Source organism: Salvelinus alpinus, chromosome 8, assembly GCF_045679555.1.
Source record: "Salvelinus alpinus chromosome 8, SLU_Salpinus.1, whole genome shotgun sequence".
Taxonomy (NCBI): Eukaryota; Metazoa; Chordata; class Actinopteri; order Salmoniformes; family Salmonidae; genus Salvelinus; species Salvelinus alpinus.
In genome coordinates this window covers 19,185,231-19,209,613 of record NC_092093.1, presented here as the reverse complement: position 1 = coordinate 19,209,613, position 24,383 = coordinate 19,185,231, and the positions used below count along the sequence as shown (strand labels likewise).

At 42.1% G+C, this 24,383-nt stretch overlaps 1 protein-coding gene across 1 annotated transcript in view; it reads right to left on the bottom strand.

Moving 5' to 3' along the window:
• LOC139582667 (MAM domain-containing glycosylphosphatidylinositol anchor protein 2-like) overlaps nucleotides 1-24,383 on the bottom strand; it is a 407,757-nt gene that overhangs the window by 201,968 nt on the left and 181,406 nt on the right. The window contains exons 4-5 of the mRNA XM_071412871.1: nucleotides 7,293-7,489; nucleotides 2,498-2,630 (exon numbers count right to left, since the gene is read on the bottom strand). Coding sequence (XP_071268972.1) covers nucleotides 2,498-2,630; nucleotides 7,293-7,489 — 330 coding nt within the window. The remainder of the gene's footprint in view (nucleotides 1-2,497; nucleotides 2,631-7,292; nucleotides 7,490-24,383) is intronic.

Below are 24,383 nucleotides of genomic sequence, written 5' to 3'. Positions count from 1 at the left end.
GTTTTAAGCTACTAACCTGCATTGCTAGTGAGACTAACCCCCTCTTGTTAGTATAGGTTTGATGACTAATCCCCTCTTGTTAGTGAGTTTGAAGACTAACCCCCTCTTGTTAGTGAGTTTGAAGACTAACCCCTCTTGTTAGTGAGTTTGAAGACTAACCCCCTCTTGTTAGTGAGTTTGAAGACTAACCCCCTCTTGTTAGTGAGTTTGAAGACTAACCCCCTCTTGTTAGTGAGTTTGGAGACTAACCCCCTCTTGTTAGTGATTTTGAAGACTAACCCCCTCTTGTTAGTGAGTTTGAAGACTAACCCCCTCTTGTTAGTGAGTTTGAAGACTAACCCCTCTTGTTAGTGAGTTTGGAGACTAACCCCCTCTTGTTAGTGATTTTGAAGACTAACCCCCTCTTGTTAGTGAGTTTGAAGACTAACCCCCTCTTGTTAGTGAGTTTGAAGAGTAACCCCTCTTGTTAGTGAGTTTGGAGACTAACCCCCTCTTGTTAGTGATTTTGAAGACTAACCCCCTCTTGTTAGTGGGTTTGAAGACTAACCCCCTCTTGTTAGTGATTTTGAAGACTAACCCCCTCTTGTTAGTGGGTTTGAAGACTAACCCCCTCTTGTTAGTGATTTTAAAGACTAACCCCCTCTTGTTAGTGGGTTTGAAGACTAACCCCCTCTTGTTAGTGAGTTTAAAGACTAACCCCTCGTGTTAGTGAGTTTGGAGACTAACCCCCTCGGGTTAGTGAGTTTGAAGACTAACCCCCTCTTATTAGTGAGTTTGGAGACTAACCCCCTCTTATTAGTGAGTTTGGAGACTAACCCCCTCTTATTAGTGATTTTGAAGACTAACCCCCTCTTGTTAGTGGGTTTGAAGACTAACCCCCTCTTATTAGTGAGTTTGGAGACTAACCCCCTCTTGTTAGTGATTTTGAAGACTAACCCCCTCTTGTTAGTGAGTTTGGAGACTAACCCCCTCTTGTTAGTGATTTTGGAGACTAACCCCCTCTTATTAGTGAGTTTGGAGACTAACCCCCTCTTGAAGACTAACCCCCTCTTATTAGTGAGTTTGAAGACTAACCCCCTCTTGTTAGTGAGTTTGAAGACTAACCCCCTCTTGTTAGTGAGTTTGGAGACTAATCCCCTCTTGTTAGTGAGTTTAAAGACTAACATGTCTTGTTAGTGAGTTTGGAGACTAACCCCCTCTTGTTAGTGAGTTTGAAGACTAACCCCCTCTTGTTAGTGGGTTTGAAGACTAACCCCCTCTTGTTAGTGATTTTGAAGACTAACCCCCTCTTATTAGTGAGTTTGAAGACTAACCCCTCTTGTTAGTGAGTTTGGAGACTAACCCCCTCTTGTTAGTGAGTTTAAAGACTAACCCCTCGTGTTAGTGAGTTTGGAGACTAACCCCTCGTGTTAGTGGGTTTGAAGACTAACCCCCTCGTATTAGTGAGTTTGGAGACTAAGCCCCTCTTGTTAGTGATTTTGAAGACTAACCCCCTCTTGTTAGTGATTTTGAAGACTAACCCCCTCGTGTTAGTGAGTTTGGAGACTAACCCCCTCGTGTTAGTGGGTTTGAAGACTAACCCCCTCTTATTAGTGAGTTTGGAGACTAACCCCCTCTTGTTAGTGATTTTGAAGACTAACCCCCTATTGTTAGTGAGTTTGGAGACTAACCCCCTCTTGTTAGTGAATTTAAAGACTAACCTCTCGTGTTAGTGAGTTTGGAGACTAACCCCCTCTTATTAGTGAGTTTGAAGACTAACCCCTCTTGTTAGTGAGTTTAAAGACTAACCCCTCTTGTTAGTGAGTTTAAAGACGAACCCCTCGTGTTAGTGAGTTTGGAGACTAACCCCCTCTTGTTAGTGAGTTTAAAGACTAACCCCTCTTGTTAGTGAGTTTAAAGACGAACCTCTCGTGTTAGTGAGTTTGGAGACTAACCCCCTCTTGTTAGTGAGTTTAAAGACTAACCCCTCGTGTTAGTGAGTTTGGAGACTAACCCCATCTTGTTAGTGAGTTTGAAGACTAACATGTCTTGTTCATGACTTTAAAGACTAACCCCTCGTGTTAGTGAGTTTGAAGACTAACCCATCTTGTTAGTGAGTTTTAGACAATATTATATTTGTTTATGTTTGGACAGTGTAGGATGCTGGCCGGCTAGTTCTGCGAGCTATTCCCAAGGAGAGACACCACTGTTATCAGGAGGACTATTGAAGTGTGGTATGTTTTAGTCTTTGCACAGTTGTTTCATTATTTTGGCCATGTGATGTTTACTAGAATTCAGCTTTTAGATGTGAATGTGTAACATGTTTGATTTTTTTGAAGAGGACCACAATGGAAATAAGTATTTCACTTTTTTATGTTATCCTCAACAAATGTTTTTATACATTGAATCCACATTTGGGGTTCTATTGTGTTATAAATTGCAAAATTAAAAACATCAACTCTGTCTTGTTGGTGAGTTTGAAGACTGACCTGTCTTGTTGGTGAGTTTGAAGACTGACCTGTCTTGTTGGTGAGTTTGAAGACAATGTTTCGGTCTGAAATGCCACAGACGTTCCTAACAGAAGCGATGCAGCTGTAGTTGGCATAGTCTTGAGGACGAAGGTTCTTCAGCTTCAAGATCTTCGTCTCCCCCTGCAGCTCAGATACACAATCAGAATAACACTAGTGTGAAAATGTGTGTGAATAGAATGAATACAATAATAAACACTGTTCATTTAGGGCTTTTACATTTTTCAGAAATTGCGGTTGGATGATTCCCTCCCTTCTGATTCTGATAATCCTACAAACCAGGATTTCTCAAAAACCTGGAAAACCTTTGGACAGTTTCTGGAATGTTGCAACCCTATGCCATTCACATTTACTGTAAATCACGGAACCAGGAACAAATCTGCATGTTTCCAAATGTAGCATAGTTCATGAACTTTACTGTAAAACAAGTCATAATACAAATCACAGTTTACCCTTATTTAATCTGTTGCGAAACCATTGTGCAGATGACACCACGGATCACACAACTTGGTCTTCACCGCTACATCACGTGTCTGTTGTCTCCTCCACCAACACCACACAGTAGCCTGACAGACAGAGACAGTGACTCCAGACAGGCCCAGCTAGAGCCCTGTGATGGGATGTGATGAGAGTCTTTGATCTTCTTCCTCTCCACCAGGGGGTCAGATTAGGACTTCAGTCAGCCTGGCACATCAGTCCTCACAAGCCGTAATCATAGTCCTCACGAACCACAATCACAGTCCCCACAAACTCTAATCGCTCATCTCTTTCATTCTCCCCAATGATCATCAGTCTACTGCATGGCATTCAGATGTTAATTGTATTTGATTAGGGAGGGAGGGATGGACTCAGTCTGTGGCTGCAGTTGCTTTACCTCCTCCTTCTCTCTGGTTTTGGCTGATAGTGGAAGATGTGTCTGGCGGGAGGATGATTCAGAGGCCAGTTTAAAACAGTGGGAGACACATTGGAATAAAAATCAATTTGGAAGACAAGGTGGAGGAGGAAGGGAGGGAGAGAGGGATGAGGGTGGTTGGAGGAAGGAACATAGGGGGTGGGATGGACGAGGATATGAGAGAGGTTAGACAATAAAATGTGGGCAGAAAAGAATGGAGATATAGAAAATACATTTGGAAGGAGGGATGGGTGAAAGAATAAGGCTTGTGTGAGAGATGTAACGGATTGGAGGGAACGATGACAAGAGGGATAAAGGTGGGTAAGAATGGGAAAGGATAGAGAGAGATAGAGGGGCTGTAAAACAGAGAAATGGATGAAGGAATTAATGAAGGAATGAAAGGGTGTTGGGGATGGCCTTATAAGGGTATATGGATAGATGAATGAAGGATGAAGAGTCTGGATGCATTGTTGGTCTGGATGCATAGACACACAGCTGTGTGATCAACACGCCCACGCCAGTAAAGCTTTCAACGGCCATGTCAACAAGACCTGGTCGGATTGTTCTAAAATGACCTCTCAACATAAGTCAGCACCATCCTTCACTCCTCTCCACCTCTAACATCATTGCTCTCTCCCTCCACTCATAATCTATAATATTAAGGAAGTCTCAATGTTCTGCTTGCCTGAGTTAGAATAAGCTGTAGACCATACTATTTACCAAAAGAGTTTTCATCTATATTTTCCATAGCTGTCTATTTACCACCACAAACACTCAACGAGCTGTATAGGGCCATAAGAAAACAAGAAGATGCTCATCCAGAGGCGGTGCAGGCAAACTGAAATTCTACCAGCATGTCACCTGTGCAACTAAAGGCAACAAAAAAATAATTGATCACCTTTACTTCACACGCAGAAATGCATACAAAGCTCTCCCTCGCCCTCCACTTGGCAAATCTGACCATAACTTCATTCTAGACAATCTGGACCCTCTCTTTCTAAAATTGTTGCAACCCCTATTACTAGCCTGTTCAACGTCTCTTTCGTCTGAGATCCCCAAAGATTGGAAAGCTGCCGCGGTCATACCCCTCTTCAAAGGGGGAGACACTCTAGACGCAAACTGTTATAGATCTATATCCATCCTGCTCTGCCTTTCTAAAATCTTCGAAAGCCAAGTTAACAAACAGATCACCGACCATTTCGAATCCCACCATACCTTCTCCACTATGCAATCTGGTTTCCGAGCTGCTCATGGGTGCACCTCAGCCATGCTCATGGCCCTAAACGATATCATAACCGCCATCGATAAAAGACAGTAATGTGCAGCCATCTTCATCGACCTGGCCAAGGCTTTCGACTCTGTCAATCATCGCATTCTTATCAGCAGATTCAATAGCCTTGGTTTCTCAAATGACTGCTTCGCCTGGTTCACCAACTACTTCTCAGATAGAGTTCAGTGTATCAAATCGGAGGGCCTCTTGTCCGGACCTCTGGCAGTCTCTATGGGGGTGCCACAGGGTTCAATTCTCGGGCCGATTCTTTTCTCTGTATATATCAATGATGTCGCTCTTGCTGCTGGTGATTCTCTGATCCACCTCTACGCAGATGACACCATTCTGTATACATCCAGCCCTTCTTTGGACACTGTGTTAACAAACCTCCAAACGAGCTTCAATGCCATACAACACTCCTTCTGTGGCCTCCAACTGCTTGTAAATGCTACAAACCAAAATTAAATCTAGAATCGGCTTCCTATTTCTCAACAAAGCCTCCTTCACTCATGCTACCAAACGTACCCTCGTAAAACTGACTATCCTACCGATCCTTGACTTCGGCAATGTCATTTACAAAATAGCCTCCAACACTCTACTCAGCAAACTGGATGTAGTCTATCACAGTGCCATCGGTTTTGTCACCAAAGCGCCATATACTACCCACCACTGCGACCTGTATGTTCTCGTTGGCTGGCCCTTGCTACATATTCGTCGCCAAACCCACTGGCTCCAGGTCATCTATAAGACTTTGCTATGTAAAGCCCAGCGTTATCTCAGCTCAATTGTCACCATAGCAACACCCACCCATAGCACGCGCTCCAGCAGGTATATTTCACCGGTCATCCCCAAAGCCAACACTTCCTTTGGCCACCTTTCCTTCCAGTTCTCTGCTGCCAATGACTGGAACGAATTGCAAAAATCACTGAAGCTGGAGACTTATATCTCCCTCTCTAACTTTAAGCATCAGCTGTCAGAACCTAGGCAACAACACATCCACCACACTGACCGTCAACACGACCGTCAACATGGGGGCCCCTCAGGAGTGAGAGCTAAGTCCCCTCCTGTACTCCACGTTCACCCACATCTGTGTGGCCGTGCACAACTCCAACACCATCATTAAGTTTACAGACGACATGACGGAAGGCATCATCACCAATGACGATCAGACAGCCTATAAGGAGGAGGTCTGAGAACTGGCAGGAGCTGATCGTGGACTACACAAAGTGTATGTGACGAGTCAACTTTTTTTACTCATCACATACGCTGCTGCTACTGTTTATTATCTGTCACTTTCTTCCTAGTTATATGTACATATATAACTCAATTACGTCGAACCCCTGCACATCGACTTAGTACTGGTACCCCGTGTATATTGCCAAGTTATCGTTACTCATTGTGTATTTATTCATAGTTTTATTGTTATGTTTTTTACTTTTCTATTATTTCTCTATTTTCTATCTATCGGAATTGTTGGGAAGGGCCCGTAAGCATTTCACTGTTAGTCTAGACCTGTTGTTAACGAAGCATGTGACGAATAACATTTTATTTGATAACACCATCCCTCTCTCCTCTTCTCCTAACCTCCGCCAGAGAGAAACGGTAATCTAGCATTTAGCAATGGGAAAACAAATGTGGTGGCTTCAAACATATCTCCTGATCTTCCTGTTATTCTTCTGCCTACCACAGGGAATAATGCATGCCAGGGAAGAAGAGGAGGGAGAGGAGGAGGGAAGAGAGAGGAGGAGGAGGAAGCCCTCAATGAAAGCGGGTCACTTCTTGGCTAATTACCAAGGGCATATTCCCATGATGGGTTTGAAATGCCACCCCTGCTCTATCCAAACGCTTGGTGGGCTGAGGGAAGATAGAGAAGAGGACAGAGGAGGAGGGAAAAGAAGAGGTGGACTGGGAGAGGAGAAGAGAGACGAAAGGAAAGTGGGCTTGGGAAAGGAGGATGAGAGGAAGGAATTGGAGAAGAGATGGACTGAAGGGAAGAGGAGGGAAGAGAGGGAAGACAAGAGAGGAGGAGGGATCAGGACAGAGCAGGAGGAAAAATAAGACATGGGCTGGGGGAGGAGAGAAAAGAAGAAAGAGAAGAGGAGAGGAGGGGAGAGAGAGAGAGAAGGGAATAAGAGAGAAGTGGACAAAAGAGGAGGGGAAAAAAGAGGTAGGCTGAGAGAGGAGAGGAAGATGAGGGAACAGGGGGCTCGGAAGGGCAGCCAGCTACCTCAGGCTCTCTTGCTTGTATGATCTTTAATAGCCCACTCTGTGTCTTGCTCTCTCTCCTACTTCTTTCTTTCTTTCTCTCTTTCTTTCCTTCATTCTCATTCCCACTCCCATTTTCCCCTCTCTCTTTCGACTAGCAGTCTCTGGGCACACCCTCATTATTTAAATACATATCTCCCCACCCAGAGTGTAAAGTACTGAGATGTCTCTACATACTCCACCCTATAGACTTACCTATACCCATCCAGAGTGTAAAGTACTGAGATGTCTCTACATACTCCGCCCTATAGACTTACCTATACCCATCCAGAGTGTAAAGTACTGAGATGTCTCCATATACCCGCCTTATAGACTTACCTATAGACATTAGGTCTATAGTATATTGTCTCATTCTTACCTGTGTGAAGAATGGTTCGTAGATCTCCACTCCCTTGTCAGAGCCCTGTGAGAGGACATCTCGTCCGCGGTGCCAGCTGTAGCGGACAGGGGGGTTGGAGTTAGCCATGCAGCGCAGGAACACCGTCCTCTCATAGTAGAACTGCTCTTTGGCCTCTCCTACACTCTGGTGCACCGTCACTACAGGGTCATCCAGGACTGGAGACAGAGAGGAACAGGGGAAGAGGAGAGGACAATCTATTGATCAATCAATCAATAAATACATCAGGCAAGTAATGAATGCCTTGAGAGATCAATTGAATGGCTACCTAACCAATAAGACATTTGCATTATCGATGATCAACACCACGTGAATTTTTTTTCCACTACTGTTCAAAAGTTTGGGGTCACTTAGAAATGTCCTTGTTTTTGAAAGAAAATATAAAAAATTGTCCATTTAAACAACATCAAATTGATCAGAAATACAGTATAGACATTGTTAATGTTGTAAATGACAGAAGCCTCACAAGTCCTCAACTGGCAGCTTCATTAAATAGTACCCGCAAAACACCAGTCTCAACGTCAACAGGGAAGAGGCGACTCCGGGATGCTGGCCTTCTAGGCAGAGTTGCAAAGAAAATATCTCAGACTGGCCAATAAAAAGAAAAGATTAAGATGGGCGAAAGAACACACACACTGGACAGGGGAACTCTGCCTAGAAGGCCAGCATCCCGGAGTCGCCTCTTCACTGTTTTGCGGGTACTATTTAATGAAGCTGCCAGTTGAGGACTTGTGAGGCGTCTGTTTCTCAAACTAAAAACTATAATGTACTTGTCCTCTTGCTCAGTTGTGCACCAGGGCCTCCCACTCCTCTTTCTATTCTGGTTAGAGACAGTTTACGCTGTTCTGTGAAGGGAGTAGTACACAGCGTTGTAGGAGATCTTCAGTTTCTTGGCAATTTCTCGCATGGAATAGCCTTAATTTCTCAGAATAAGAATAGACTGTTTCTGGCCATTTTGAGCCTGTAATCGAACCCACAAATGCTGATGCTCCAGATACTGAACACCTATGTAGATATTCCATTAAAAATCTGCCATTTCCAGCTACAATAGTCATTTACAACATTAACAATGTCTACACTGTATTTCTAATCAATTTGATGTTATTTTAAATGGACAAAAAATTAGCTTTTCTTTCAAAAAAAAGGACATTTCTGAGTGACACCAAACATTTGAACTGTAGTCTATATATTTATATATATAGTCAGACACTTTTGGACATGTGTGATGTTTCACACATACTTTTCACGTGAACAAATCACGTGAAAAATGCATTTTTTTTTCACATTACTCATACACATCTGATTTCCCAATGTTTCACGTATGCTTTTGTAACTGTCAGGATTAGAACCAGAATCTCCAATGGGAGTAGGCAACGTCTTGACCATACGAACAAGAGTGAAAATACACATTTTGTAGTCGCAGGTGGGGCTACCTCATCACGTGACCATGAGCAAACATGACCGACTCATGTCCGCTACACTTTCACATGTGCATTTTCAAATTTTAAGGTCAACTAGGGCTGTCAAAGGATAAAACATTTCAATCGAGTTAATCGCATGATTTGCTTTGATTAATCACAATTCATTATAAATTCATAATTTGCTCAAATTGAGCTGTAATTTAAGATTACAATAATATTTACATCTTGATTTTGTCCAAAGTAACAGTTAGCAAAATCTGGTAAATTGATAAACACATTTTCTTTAATCTCAAAGTCACCTTGTTTTGACATCACATTGTTGTTTTTAGCAGTATAGATGATGTCTTGTTTTATGTTTTCTGTGAATTCTGATAATGTCTTTTTTTTTCTCCAAAAAGTGAACTTGAGCTTAACTCTGACATCATTAATAATAACATGTTTAACAGGGTAAATACGGAGACACGGAGATCTAGCTTCTCTGTTCTTTACACTGGTTAATTCTGACATCATTAATAACAACATGTTTAACAGGGTAAATACGGAGACACGGAGATCTAGCTTCTCTGTTCTTTTCACTGGTTAATTCTGACATCATTAATAATAACATGTTTAACTGTCACGTTCCTGACCTGTTTTCTGTTAGTTTTTGTATGTGTTAGTTGGTCAGGACGTGAGTTTGGGTGGGCAGTCTATGTTATGTGTTTCTATGTTGGTAAATGGGTGACCTGATATGGTTCTCAATTAGAGGCAGGTGGTTTTCATCTCCTCTGATTGAGAATCATATTAAGGTAGGTGTTTTCACATTGTTTGTCGTGGGTGGTTGTCTTCTGTGTCTGTGTCTATGTTGCACCATACGGGACTGTTTCGTTCGTCGTTTTGTTTGTAGTAAGTACTTGTTCGTTCGTTCTTCGTGTTTCATGTAAGTTCGTGGTCCAAGTCTGTCTACATTCGTTTTGTTATTTTGTTAGTTAATTCAAGTATAGTTCGTTTTGTCTTGTTAAATAAAAATCATGTCATATCAAGACGCTGCATTTTGGTTCAATCCCTGCTCCTCCTCTTCGGATGAAGAGGAGGAGGAACGCCGTTACATTAACAGGGTAAATACGGAGACACGGAGATCTAGCTTCTCTGTTCTTTACACTGGTTAATTCTGACATCATTAATAATAACATGTTTAACAGGGTAAATACGGAGACACGGAGATCTAGCTTCTCTGTTCTTTTCACTGGTTAATTCTGACATCATTAATAATAACATGTTTAACAGGGTAAATACGGAGACACGGAGATCTAGCTTCTCTGTTCTTTTCACTGGTTAATTCTGACATCATTAATAATAACATGTTTAACAGGGTAAATACGGAGACACGGAGATCTAGCTTCTCTGTTCTTTTCACTGGGCTTTTTCCAACGGTCACTGACCAACATATGAAGAAGAAAGGCGTGAGCCTGCAACGGTAACACTCCAAATGGATGGCTCAGAAATAACAAATACTTATTTTGAACGCACTTGAATTGTAGGCTAAGTTAACTTTTTACAGAATGGCATTACAGAATGAACAATTTCAGATGTGTAAATTGCTACTGCAACATGTTAACACCACCTTTTCACATGTGAGGAGAATAACACAAATTCAATCTACATGTGAAAGTGAGATTTTCACGTGGAGTTTTCTTACATGTGAAACAAACAATTTGAATGACAGTTCATGCAGCTGTTGTATTCTGATCATGGAATTCTGAATATGTCATGCATCTACACCTACATTTGAATGTGTCTACCGTGTCCAGAGTGTGTACGAATTCCCTTTTCCCCGCTATATTAAAATACCTGAATGCATTCTGCAAATGGTGGAACAGGCTACATCTGATAGGGAAAGGGGGATACCTAGTCAGTTGTACAACTGAATGCCTTCAACTGAAATGTGTGTTCCGCATTTAACCCAACCCCTCTGAATCAGAGGTGCGGGGGGCTGCCTTAATCGAAATCCACGTCTTCGGTGCCTGGGGAACAGAGGGTTAACTGCCTTGCTCAGGGGCAGTCGATCCAGCAACCTTTCAATAATAACAACAACACCTTGATGGCTGTAGCAAACTACTGAGCTAATTAACCAGCTAAACTCTGTAACTAGCCAGCTAGCTAGCAAAGCTAAAGCGCTTGCAAACAGGTTAGCATACCTCTAGACAAATAAAACACAGCTTTTCTAATTAGGCTAGCTGGCTAGCATTTTTAAAGCCAGCAAACACGTTCCTCACACGCTAGGAACATATTTTCTCCAACATTTAATGAAAAAAAGTGTCTTTCGCTCCCAAAAACAAACGTTTTCTGGAGACTTCCGAGTGCTGATGATGTCGCCTAATGTATGCTCTTAATGTAGCCTGATTACAGTCCAGACTGAGGAGAAATCCGCACACAAAGCGTCCCTGACCAGCTCCTGAAGTGGTCAGCCAGATCTGAACACAATCAGACCACAATGCAACAACCCTTCTTTTCAATGAGATATTTGTATTCTGATAGCAGAAGTCACATGTAAGTGTCAAGTGTAGTAATAATGGTGAAAAGTTCAAAGGTCACACTTAGTTCAGAGCCTCTGTAATTGACATGTACTTATTCCAAGATGGCGTAGCAGTCGGACGTGTCTTTTGTCTTGTCCCGTGTAAATAATCGTTTTCCTAGTTTTTTTCGTATATATTTTAATCTCACTTTCCATCTACGGACTGAATTTACTCTCCTAGCTATTGCCTTATCTCCCTAATCGTACTACATTTGCACACACTGTACATAGACCTTTTCTATTGTGTTACTGACTGTAGGTGGAATGCAGGAGACAGTAGAATAACTACACAGTGACTCAAATCACAGGTACATGTCACACACTGACTGCTCATGGGAAAACCTCAAAGGTCCCCACTCAAGCATTAACACACACACACACACACACACACACACACACACACACAAGGGCACATTGACTTTCCTAATCACTGATGTAGCATGCATAGCCTTCAAAGTGACAGTCCTGTAGGAGACAGAAAGGTCTGCAAAGAATCCCTAATATCCTCTGCAAACCCATCACTGATGCCATCACTCCTTAAGATAATATTTAGTTGCCCTCTTGTCCCTAACGGGAGCTCAGTTAAATAATGTCTCTGTTTCCCAACACATCAGAGAGAAGTTTTTCCCGTCTGCCTAACAGTTGGCTGTTTGAGCAAAGTGCTCGTGGTTGAATAAATGGATTCAAAGTGAATCATCTTAATCGCCTGACGAATTAAGCCTTGGCAATGGGTGTTCATCATAACTCTGTCTTTTAGCATGTTAATTCTCGCTTTTTTAAGATTATGTCAATTTGCACACTCAAACAAACTATAAGGGGGTTAGTCCATTTCCCCTCTCATCTCTCTCTGAGATGCAATCAGTTCTCGACGCAAACAGGCAATTTAAATGGAAATGATGAAGAAAAAACAATGCAAGATATGCCCTCATGCTAAAAACTCCTCAACGATGACAGATGACCTTTTGCGCATACGAAGAAGGCAGCGACTGAGCTCTAATCTCATTTTGTACAACTATTCCACCGCTAACCGTAAAGAAATGATATGAGGCACTGAATTGGAGATGTTAATCGATGGATTCATTGGCTCTAAATCAGACTCCCAGCATCGTCCTGTCCCCCTCTGGGCTATACCGCAGGACCAGGGCCTAACCAGGGAGCACGCTGCCCCCCCCCCCCCCCCCCCCCTCCACACACGCACACAAACACACACACAAACATAGGCATACACACACAGATACGTTACAGTGTGTGTTGTGTTTGTGCGTCATTCCATTACAGACAGAGCGATTGACTGGATTAATTTTGGCAGAGCAAACTGCTCTAAATAAATACACTGATTTATTATGGAGACGGTAGGATGGTGTGTATGTATGTGTGTGTGCGTGCATGTGTGCGTACTGGGAGTGTATTCATGTGCGTATGCTCGCTTGAATGTGTGTGTACTGTGTGTTAGTATGAATCCTACATCTTAACTCCAGCTCTTCCCTTCTCTCTGCCCAATTCACTCAATGGAGGATCACAGGAGCACGTGTCTCTGAATGCAGAACCTGATTGGGGCATGTCAACTACACCGCAATTACCTTCAGGAGTCACACTCTGATGGTTGTAAAGCTTACCTACAGAGCCCGCAGGAGGTGTGTGTGTGTGTACGCCATGGTACTGGCTCCGCTACAGATTTGTTAGGGTTTGCAATTGAAGGTTAAACGGGTGGTTCGCAGGCAAGTGAATATGTCCATATACAGCTCAACGCTCTGTGGCAGCAAGTTAAACCTTTTTAAGTCACTGGCCTCTCTCACTCCCACTCAGTCATGACCAGCGAGTCATACATGTTGAGTTCTTCACGTTTCAGACACAAGAGCAAGAGAGAAGAGAGAGCGAAAGGGACAAAGACAGAGAGCGACAGAGCAAGGGAAAGGGAGAGAGAGAGAGAGAGAGAGAGAGAGAGAGAGATAGAAACATAGAAACAACAGTGACAGCACCGTCAACAAAAACGGAAGGGATCTGTTGCAGCTCTGTAGAAGCTTGGGTCTGTACTTTGTCAATGGTAGGTTACGGGGGGACTCTTTGGGGAGATTCACCTACTGCTCACCTCTTGGCCACAGTACAGTAGACTATATGATCACAGACATTGACCCTTTCTCTCTCAGCTCATTCACTGTCAAGCCACTAACACCTCTGTCTGATCACAGCCAAATTACATTGTTCCTCAAAAGAGCAGACATGGAAACAACCACACATTCACAGCCCAGCAAGCTGTACAACATCAGACATTCATACAGATGGGCCCAAAACAGCACAGAAGAATACCAGAAAGCAACCTGGAACCAAAATATCCAAACACTCTTAGATAACTTTCTGGATACCACATTCACTCACAGTAAAGAAGGCATCAATCTAGCAGTACAAAACATCAACTATATATTCAGGCAAACGGCAAAAGAAGCACAATTGAAATTGATAAAAAACAAAACAAAAAAGATCACAGATGACAACTGGTTTGATGCAGATTGTAAAATTATAAGGAAAAAAATTAGAACACTATCCAACCAAAAGCACAGAGACCCAAATAATGGTGAATTACGCCTTCATTACTGTGAGACTTTAAAACTCTATAAACGTACACTCAGAACCAAAAAATCCCAGTACAACAGAAAGCAGCTGACGCTAATTGAGGAGTCCATAAACACAAACAACTTCTGGCAAAATTGGAAACAAATAAAAAAATCTAAACAAGAGGAATTAGCGATACAAAATGGTGACATATGGACAACCCATTTTAAAACACTCTACAACACCGTTCAAATTGACACAAACACAGAACAACGCCAAATTCATGAGAAGTTGAATGGATTAGAAAAAGCTATAAAGGACAATCAAAATCCATTGGACTCCCCAATTACTGACCAGGAGCTCTATAAGAAACTTCAGGCTCTCAAATTTAAAAAGGCATGCGGACCTGATGGCATCCTAAATGAGATGCTCAAACTCACTAGTGCAAAATTTCAATTGGCTATATTAAAACTGTTTAATTTGATCCTGAGTGTAGGTTATTTCCCTGACATCTGGAATCAAGGACTCATAACCCCAATCTTTAAAAACGGTGACAAATTTGATCCTAACAATTACAGAGGCATTTGTGTGAACAGTAACCTGGGGAAGGTTTTCTGTAGTATTATAAATGTAAGAGTTCTAAACTTCCTTAATAAGCACAATGTCTTGAGTAAAAGCCAAATTGGATTTATACCAAAACATCGCACAACTGATCATATTTACACCCTACACACGCTGATAGATAAACATGTCCACCAAAATAATACCAAAATATACGCTTGCTTTATCGACTTCCAAAAAGCATTTGATTCTATTTGGCATACAGGACTGTTCTACAAAGTTATTGAAAGTGGTGTAGGGGGTAAAACATATGACATAATTAAATCAATGTATACTGGCAATACGTGCAGCATTAAAATTGGCAAGAAAATAACAGAATTCTTTAACCAGGGGCGGGGCCTTCGTCAGGGTTGTAATCTGAGCCCTGCACTCTTCAATATTTACATCAACGAATTGGCCACTATTCTAGAAAAATCCTCAGCCCCTGGTGTTAGTCTCCACAATTCAGAGGTTAAATGCCTACTCTTCGCAGATGACCTGTGCCTGCTGTCACCCACAGCACATGGCCTACAGCAGAGCCTGGACCTGCTAGAGCAGTACTGCCAGACCTGGGCCCTGGCAGTAAACCCCAAAAAGACTAAAATAATGATTTTCCAGAGAAGATCCAGATCTCAGGGAATTAGACCAAAGTTCTCAATTGGTACAAAATATATAGAGTACTGCACACACTACAATTACTTAGGTTTAAAAATAAGCTCAACTGGACACCTTAATGAGGCAGTGAATGAACTGAGAGAGAAAGCACGCAGGGCATTCTACGCCATTAAAAAGCAAATTCAAATTGAAATACCTATTAAAATTTGGCTAAAACTAATTGAATATATCATTGAACCAATTGCACTTTATGGCAGCGAGGTGTGGGGTCCACTTGCAAAACAAGATTTCATCAAATGGGACAAACATCCCATTGAAACCCTGCATGCAGAGTTCTGTAAGATTATCCTACATGTCCAGAGGAAAACTACAAACAATGCATGCAGGGCAGAATTAGGCAAATATCCACTAATAATAAAAACTCAAAAAAGAGCAATTAAGTTTTGGAAACATCTAAAATACAGTGACCCCCTCTCATATCATTACCAAGCCCTGCAATGCCAAGAGCTGAGCAAAGAAAAGAGTCCCCTCATCCAGCTGGTCCTGGGGCTGAGTTCACAAACCTGTTCTACTAACACACTGAAGCCTCAGGACCAGAACATCCAATCAATCAGGATAAACCAAATTACAACACAGTCAAAACAAAACTATATTGCTTATTGGGAAACACAAGCACAAACACAAAGCAAAATGCAGTGCTATCTGGCCTTAAATCGACAGTACACCGTGGCTAAATATTTGACCATGGTTACTGATCAAAACCTTAGAAAAACCTTGACAAAGTACAGGCTCAGTGAGCACAGCCTTGCCATTGAGAAGGGTAGACACAGGAAAACCTGGCTCCCTGTAGAGGAAAGACTGTGCAACCACTGCACAACAGCAGAACCCGAGACAGAGCTGCATTTCCTGACAAAATGTCAAAAATACAAAACAATTAGAGAGTGTCATTTCCCCAAATTTGAAACTCTTATTCAAGGTTTCAAAGACCTCTCTGATGAGGATAGGCTACCCGTCCTGTTGGGGGAGGACGCAGAGAGCTGTGGGTTGGCAGCGCACTACATTGCTGCCTGCCATAAGTTGAGGGACAGTGTCTGACAGACCAATCAACCTGCACATGTCCTCTACTGTATGTTTATTGTTATTGTTCAATGTATGGTTATTTTGACACTTGGTTATTGTTGTTACTGTTGTCCCGTTGACAATTTGGATTCTCTTTTTTTATATTGTAAATAAGCTTTGGCAATATGTACACTGTTACGTCATGCCAATAAAGCAAATTGAATTGAATTGAATTGAGAGAGAGAGAGAGAGAGAGAGAGAGAGAGAGAGAGAGAGAGAGAGAGAGAGAGAGAGAGAGAGAGAGAGAGAGAGAGAGAGAGAGAGAGAGAGAGAGAGAGAGAGAGAGAGAGAGAGAGAGAGAGAGAGAGAGAGAGAGAGAGAGAGAGATGAAGAGAGAGAGAGAGATAGATGAAGAGAGAGAGAGAGATAGATGAAGAGAGAGAGAGAGATAGATGAAGAGAGAGAGAGAGATAGATGAAGAGAGAGAGAGAGAGAGAGAGAGAGAGAGAGAGAGAGAGAGAGAGAGAGAGAGAGAGAGAGAGAGAGAGAGAGAGGAGCAATACTCAATCACGAGGCATCAAAGCCAAAGGAACTGAGTAACATTAAGAAATGCTATAGATGGAAGGAATGCAGTTTGGAAATCTACCAAAAAACAATTAGACAACAGCAAATTCAATCCCTTTTAGACAACTTCCTGGGTAAAACGTTCCACTGCAATAGTGAAGGTGTAAACTTGGCAGTAGAAAATCTTAACAGTATATTTGACCTCTCAGCTTCCCTATCAAACCTAAAAATCTCAAAAAGAAAACCGAAGAAAATGAACAACAATGACAAATGGTTTGATGACGAATGCAAAAATCTAAGAAATAAATTGAGAAACCTGTCCAACCAAAAACATAGAGACCCGGAAAACCTGAGTCTACGCCTTCACTATGGTGAATCACTAAAACAATACAGAAATACACTACGGAAAAAGAAGGAACAGCACGTCAGAAATCAGCTCAATGTAATTGAAGAATCCATAGACTCTAACCACTTCTGGGAAAATTGGAAAACACTAAACAAACAACAACACGAAGAATTATCTATCCAAAATGGAGATGTATGGGTAAACCACTTCTCCAATCTTTTTGGCTCTATAACAAAGAATAAAGAGCAAAAACATATACATGATCAAATACAAATCCTTGAATCAACTATTAAAGACTACCAGAACCCACTGGATTCTCCAATTACCTTGAACGAGTTACAGGACAAAATAAAAACCCTCCAACCCAAAAAGGCCTGTGGTGTTGATGGTATCCTTAATGAAATTATCAAATATACAGACAACAAATTCCAATTGGCTATACTAAAACTCTTTAACATCGTCCTTAGCTCTGGCATCTTCCCCAATATTTGGAACCAAGGACTGATCACCCCAATCCACAAAAGTGGAGACAAATTTGACCCCAATAACTACCGTGGAATATGCGTCAACAGTAACCTTGGGAAAATACTCTGCGTTATCATTAACAGCAGACTCGTACATTTCCTCAATGAAAACAATGTACTGAGCAAATGTCAAATTGGCTTTTTACCAAATTACCGTACAACAGACCATGTATTCACCCTACACACCCTAATTGACAACCAAACAAACCAAAACAAAGGCAAAGTCTTCTCATGCTTTGTTGATTTCAAAAAAGCCTTCGACTCAATTTGGCATGAGGGTCTGCTATACAAATTGATGGAAAGTGGTGTTGGGGGAAAAACATACGACATTATAAAATCCATGTACACAAACAACAAGTGTGCGGTTAAAATTGGTAAAAAACACACACATTTCTTCACACAGGGTCGTGGGGTGAGACAGGGATGCAGCTTAAGCCCCACCCTCTTCAACATATATATCAACGAATTGGCGAGGGCATTAGAACAGTCTGCAGCACCTGGCCTCACCCTACTAGAATCCGAAGTCAAATGTCTACTGTTTGCTGATGATCTGGTGCTTCTGTCACCAACCAAGGAGGGCCTACAGCAGCACCTAGATCTTCTGCACAGATTCTGTCAGACCTGGGCCCTGACAGTAAATCTCAGTAAGACCAAAATAATGGTGTTCCAAAAAAGGTCCAGTCGCCAGGACCACAAATTCCATCTAGACACCGTTGCCCTAGAGCACACAAAAAACTATACATACCTCGGCCTAAACCTCAGCACCACAGGTAACTTCCACAAAGCTGTGAACGATCTGAGAGACAAGGCAAGAAGGGCATTCTATGCCATCAAAAGGAACATAAAGTTCAACATACCAATTAGGATCTGGCTAAAAATACTTGAATCAGTCATAGAGCCCATTGCCCTTTATGGTTGTGAGGTCTGGGGTCCGCTCACCAACCAAGATTTCACAAAATGGGACAAACACCAAATTGAGACTCTGCATGCAGAATTCTGCAAAAATATCCTCCGTGTACAACGTAGAACACCAAATAATGCATGCAGAGCAGAATTAGGCCGATACCCACTAATTATCAAAATCCAGAAAAGAGCCGTTAAATTCTACAACCACCTAAAAGGAAGCGATTCCCAAACCTTCCATAACAAAGCAATCACCTACAGAGAGATGAACCTGGAGAAGAGTCCCCTAAGCAAGCTGGTCCTGGGGCTCTGTTCACAAACACACCCCACAGAGCCCCAGGACAACAGCACAATTAGAACCAACCAAATCATGAGAAAACAAAAAGATAATTACTTGACACATTGGAAAGAATTAACAAACAAACAGAGCAAACTAGAATGCTATTTGGCCCTAAACAGAGAGTACACAGTGGCAGAATACCTGACCACTGTGACTGACCCAAACTTAAGGAAAGCTTTGACTATGTACAGACTCAGTGAGCATAGCCTTGCTATTGAGAAAGGCCGCCGTAGGCAGACATGGCTCTCAAGAGAAGACAGGCTATGTGCTCACTGCCCACAAAATGAGGTGGAAACTGAGCTGCACTTCCTAACCTCCTGCCCAATGTATGACCATATTAGAGACACATATTTCCCTCAGATCACACAGATCCACAAAGAATTCGAAAACAAATCCAATTTTGATAAACTCCCATATCTACTGGGTGAAATTCCACAGTGTGCCATCACAGCAGCAAGATTTGTGACCTGTTGCCACAAGAAAAGGGCAACCAGTGAAGAACAAACACCATTGTAAATACAACCCATATTTATGTTTATTTATTTTAACTTGTGTGCTTTAACCATTTATACATTGCTACAACACTGTATATATATAATATGACATTTGTAATGTCTTTATTGCTTTGAAACTTCTGTATGTGTAATGTTTACTGTTAATTTTTATTGTTTATTTCACTTTTGTATATTATCTACCTCACTTGCTTTGGCAATGTTAACACATGTTTCCCATGCCAATAAAGCCCCTTGAATTGAATTGAATTGAATTGAATTGAATTGAGAGAGAGAGAGAGAGAGAGAGAGAGAGAGAGAGAGAGAGAGAGAGAGAGAGAGAGAGAGAGAGAGAGAGAGAGAGAGAGAGAGAGAGAGAGAGAGAGAGAGAGAGAGAGAGAGAGAGAGAGAGAGAGAGAGAGAGAGAGAGAGAGAGAGAGAGAGAGAGAGAGAGAGAGAGAGAGAGAGAGAGAGAGAGAGGAAAAGAGGGACAAAGACAGAGAGAGAAAGAGCAAGAGGGAAAAAAACAGAAACAGAGGGAGAGATGTCACAGGCCTCATACAGAGAGAGACATAGACAGAGAGAGAGAGAAAGAGAGAGATAGAGAGAAAGAGGGGTCATGTCATATCGTTTACTCAAGCACTGTACATCAGACATGACAAGTGAGTCATACAAACTCTTCTTCAGAAAGGCAGCATGGAGAATGTTATCCCTTTAGACTTGTGGGAATTTGCCTATGTGGATAGGGCTAAATGTAAATGTTTTGTACAGAATAAATATGAAATGCCTATGCATAACCATGATAGAAATTAAAAGGGAAAAGTTTGGAGATTATGGGAAGATTATTATACCAAAAGGTGAGGAAACAACAGTTCACACAAGACTGAATCCAAACATTACAGTGTGGATTTTACATTTTCTGTACTTTTTGCCGCATTTGTTGATAACGAAATCTGAAAATACTTTGGATACATAAGGTAACATGATAATAACAATAGTCCTGTAAAAAGGATTTGAGTGAGAGGAATAACTGGTGTCTCCAAGTGGCCACACCTCTTTACAACTAGAGCATCACACTTGTAGTTGTTTTGTTTGGAACACAGCCCTGCATCCCCGCCCTCCACAATTACTGCTGTTGTTAAGGAAATTCAAAAATGGTCCAAAAATGGTCCGAGTGAGGTGGGCATCATTTAAAAGCTCGATCCATTGCCAAAATGACTGGCTAAGTTATAAAATATGATTTTACAGTGTTAGGCTTTCACAATGCAATTCAGGGAAACAGATCATCATTTTGGTGCACATAGAAAGGAGCCCTGAGTGCATTCAGGTGCTTGTGCTGTGGGGAAGTTTCTTCATAATAGACATACAGGCTCATTCTGTTCAGAACAACCCAGGGTATGATGCCATGTCATCTTGTAACTGTACATGAAACATAGTAATCATAAACATTGGCACTGTATACGACATGAGTTTTATGATATGGAAATGGGTCCATTGTCCCCAAGATACACACACCTCTCCCAACACCTTCCTCTCTCTCCCAACCCCTCCCTCTCTCTCCCAACACCTCCCTCTCTATCCCAACCCCTCCCTCTCTCTCCCAACCCCTCCCTCTCTCTCCCAACCCCTCCCTCTCTCTCCCAACCCCTCCCTCTCTCTCCCAACCCCTCCCTCTCTCTCCCAACCCCTCCCTCTCTATCCCAACGACTCACTCTATCTCCCTGTCTCTTTCTCTACCTCAACACCTCTTCTTCCCTCTCTATCTATCTCCCTCCCTCCCTCTCTTCACATAATCTACGCCAGTCATTTGGAAGGGAGAGAGATATAGAGAGAGAAAGAGAGGGAGCAAACAGAGAGAGATAAAGAGACATAGAGAGAATGATCAGCAACCATGAGGCTTTGAGTCCGTCAGTCCATCGTGTCAGAGGGCTGTGGATTAATTTCACCCAGTTGCCGTGGCAGTAATCATTGTCCCAGCTTGATTACAATGCCGCACTGCCAAACTCCCAAACACTGTTGTGTTTATCCATCTACGGGTAGAAATAGTCCCATTATGTCAAAGATAAGCAATTTGCTTTCGTTCTCTGCTAAGAGAAAGGGAAGGATAAAGGAGGGGGAATGGGGGGGAAGTAGCAAATTGCAGGCATCCAGATGCCGGGTTAATGAGATGGCGAATCCATTGGCTGTCTTCTGTAATCATTCCCTCAATACGTTGGCGGAGCATCCTCTGCTCTCCATGCGTCGGGCTATTTTGGTGTATGGTTGAGAGAGAGAGAGAGTCGTGGACGAGAAGTATCAGTGGGCATCCCTCCCCCCTCTATCTCTCTTCCTTTTACAATAAGACCTAAAATCAGCTCCTGAAAGTGACTAGCTACACTTCTTTAATGAATTGGAAGAAAAAAATTGGTGAAAAAGAGGTTCTGGTGGCCGCAAAGCGCCGTGTCTCTCTGAACAGGGTAGATGGATGATTTGAGACATTACGACTAACTGGTGAAACTGTAACCTGAGCAACAACCAGACTAAGTGTCTGTTCAAGGTGTGTTGGAGCGAACGGATGGGACTAACGGACGCTGATAGCTGTTGCAAATGAAAACCGCTCGGAGAGACTCAAACACACAAAAGGTTGAATGTATCAGATAAGATATTCATTAGAACATTACAGCAATTCAAGAGAAGTGTAGGCGAAATGCAAACCAATATATTCAGGCTGATGTTGTTACATACATTTCCTTTCACAACATTGACAAGATGAACAAAAAATAAGCGATGATACAGAAGAATGAAAAGCACACGCTTTGAGGATATTATGCTCCATTACTCATTCATAAAGTTATATAGATGAATGCCATCTATTTGTGAGATACAACACCCTCTCTCCTACCCAGGTCCTTTATGGAATAACTATATCCACCAAGCCGTTTACTGTGCACAATATTACATATAGTATTTCCTTTCCCTCTGTCTCTCTGCAGCTGTCAGTGTTATGTGGTGACCTCTATCTCCTGGTACATAGTTAGACTCTGTAAGAACTAGCTATATCTATCTGGAATAGATGGCTGGTCTATACAACACTGTGCATACAAATTACATCGACTAACCCGCACATTGACTTGGTACCGGTACCCCCTGTATATAGCCTCGTTATTGTTATGTAATTTTCTTGTGTTACTTTTTGATTCGATTTTTTTTAACGTTAGTTTATTTAGTAAATGTTTTCTTAACTCTATTTCTTGAACTACATTGTTGGTTAAAGGCTTGTAAGTAAGCATTTCATGGTAAGGTGAAATAAGTAAGTAAGCCTGTTGTACTCGGCGCATGTGACAAATAATATTTGATTTGATTTGATTGCGTAAGGGAGGAGGGAGAACAAACATCCGCACATGTCGTTCCAATGGTGGCGCCTGTGTGAAAGAGATATCTCTGTCTCATTCTGTAAACAGAATATCATTCTCCACGACAGCAGATATTGGTTCTAGTAAATTATGTCTGCCACCATCCTCAACGCTGCCTGTCAGGGAGAAGGAGAATAGCCCATCTCATTCAAATATGGGAGAAATGGGAAGGCGAGTGAAGTGTGTGTGTGTGTTTGTGCAAAGTAAAGTAAATGAGCGAGAGGAAGTCTAACACACACCTCTCCCACAGTCTAGAGAGAGAGAGAGGGGGAGAGAGGGAGAGAGATGAAGAGAGAGGGAGGGAGGTGGGAGAGAGAGAGAGAGGCAGAATGCTAAGTAGGGAGAAAACGAGGGTCTGAGTGTCTCCAGCCCTTGACATTCAGAGAGTGAGAGAGAGACAGAAAGCTGAGTGATGAGCTATATGAAATGTGTGTGGATCTGGATAGTAATTATGGTAATGATCACATGACCGCTGTTGCATTATAGATGTACATTTTATGATTACCACGCCACATAATGTGTGGTCTAACCCAGCTCCAGTCTGGGCTACAACCATAAAGGAAGCCTTCTGAAACCCCCTGGGCTGATATAGGACTGGCATTCTGCTCCAGGATGAAAATGTCACTGGCATTACATTGAATATTCAGGAAGTAGACAGCGTGTACATTCCAAATGGCACCCTATTTCCTATATAGTGCACTACTTTTGACAAGGGCCTGTCATTACTTGCCCTCCTGGATGGAGATCAAAGGTGCCGGCTAACCAAAGGTTGCAAGACCCCCCTCTCCTGGGGGACTTGGCCATTTTATGAAGGTCGTAAATACCTTGCAGGAACTTTCTCAAGAGCTTTCACAATGTATATGTCAGAGTTACATCTAAATGTTGTAAACCTTATATGATTAAATGTGATTTTAGCCTTCTAAATGAGGTAATTGTTTTTCATATAGACTTTTGCCAAGTCAGTAACCTGTGAGTACAGACATTGTGGCAACGTGATGGAACCGGCCTCCAAGGCGAGGGCATAAAAGGACTGCAAACTAAATGTACATTAGACCAAAACATGCCGGGTTACTGCTGGTGTGTAGAGTGGTTCTAGCTGTACCCTGAGTAATCAACTATTGAGACCAGAGAACTTGAGGATTTGGTCCACACTTTACGAAATGTTTTAAAACTACAAGACCAGAAAATGAGAAGACCCTCTGAAACTCAACAGAGAAGAAGACTAGACATGCACCGCCTGCAGCTCTGCATGTAACGTAGTCTATGAAACTCAACAGAAGATGAGAAAAAAGGAACATTTCCCTATCAAACAACCATTGGAACGTCTGACGTATCCGGATAATCCGGGCGATTTCAACAGAGAGACGACAAAGACATACAAGCGTAAATATGTACATTGCATTTCTAAATCTGAATGAGCGGTTGTTAGGGTGCTAAATATCCATATTTACGCTGAGCGTATTATTCAACTGTATGTACGATAGTTGAATTCCTTTGTCTCTCCTTCGCCCGCTCTTTCGTTCCCCACCCCTTTCATTGAGTGCCGTCATATCGGGTTAGTCCACTAGGGACTTTTCATTGCATTATGTTAGTAATCAATTCAACCTATATTGTGTGTGTGTTTATGTATTTCTGTGTGATTATTTCATTCGTTAGTAAATAAATAATTAAGCCAATTTGTGTAAGCTGAGTC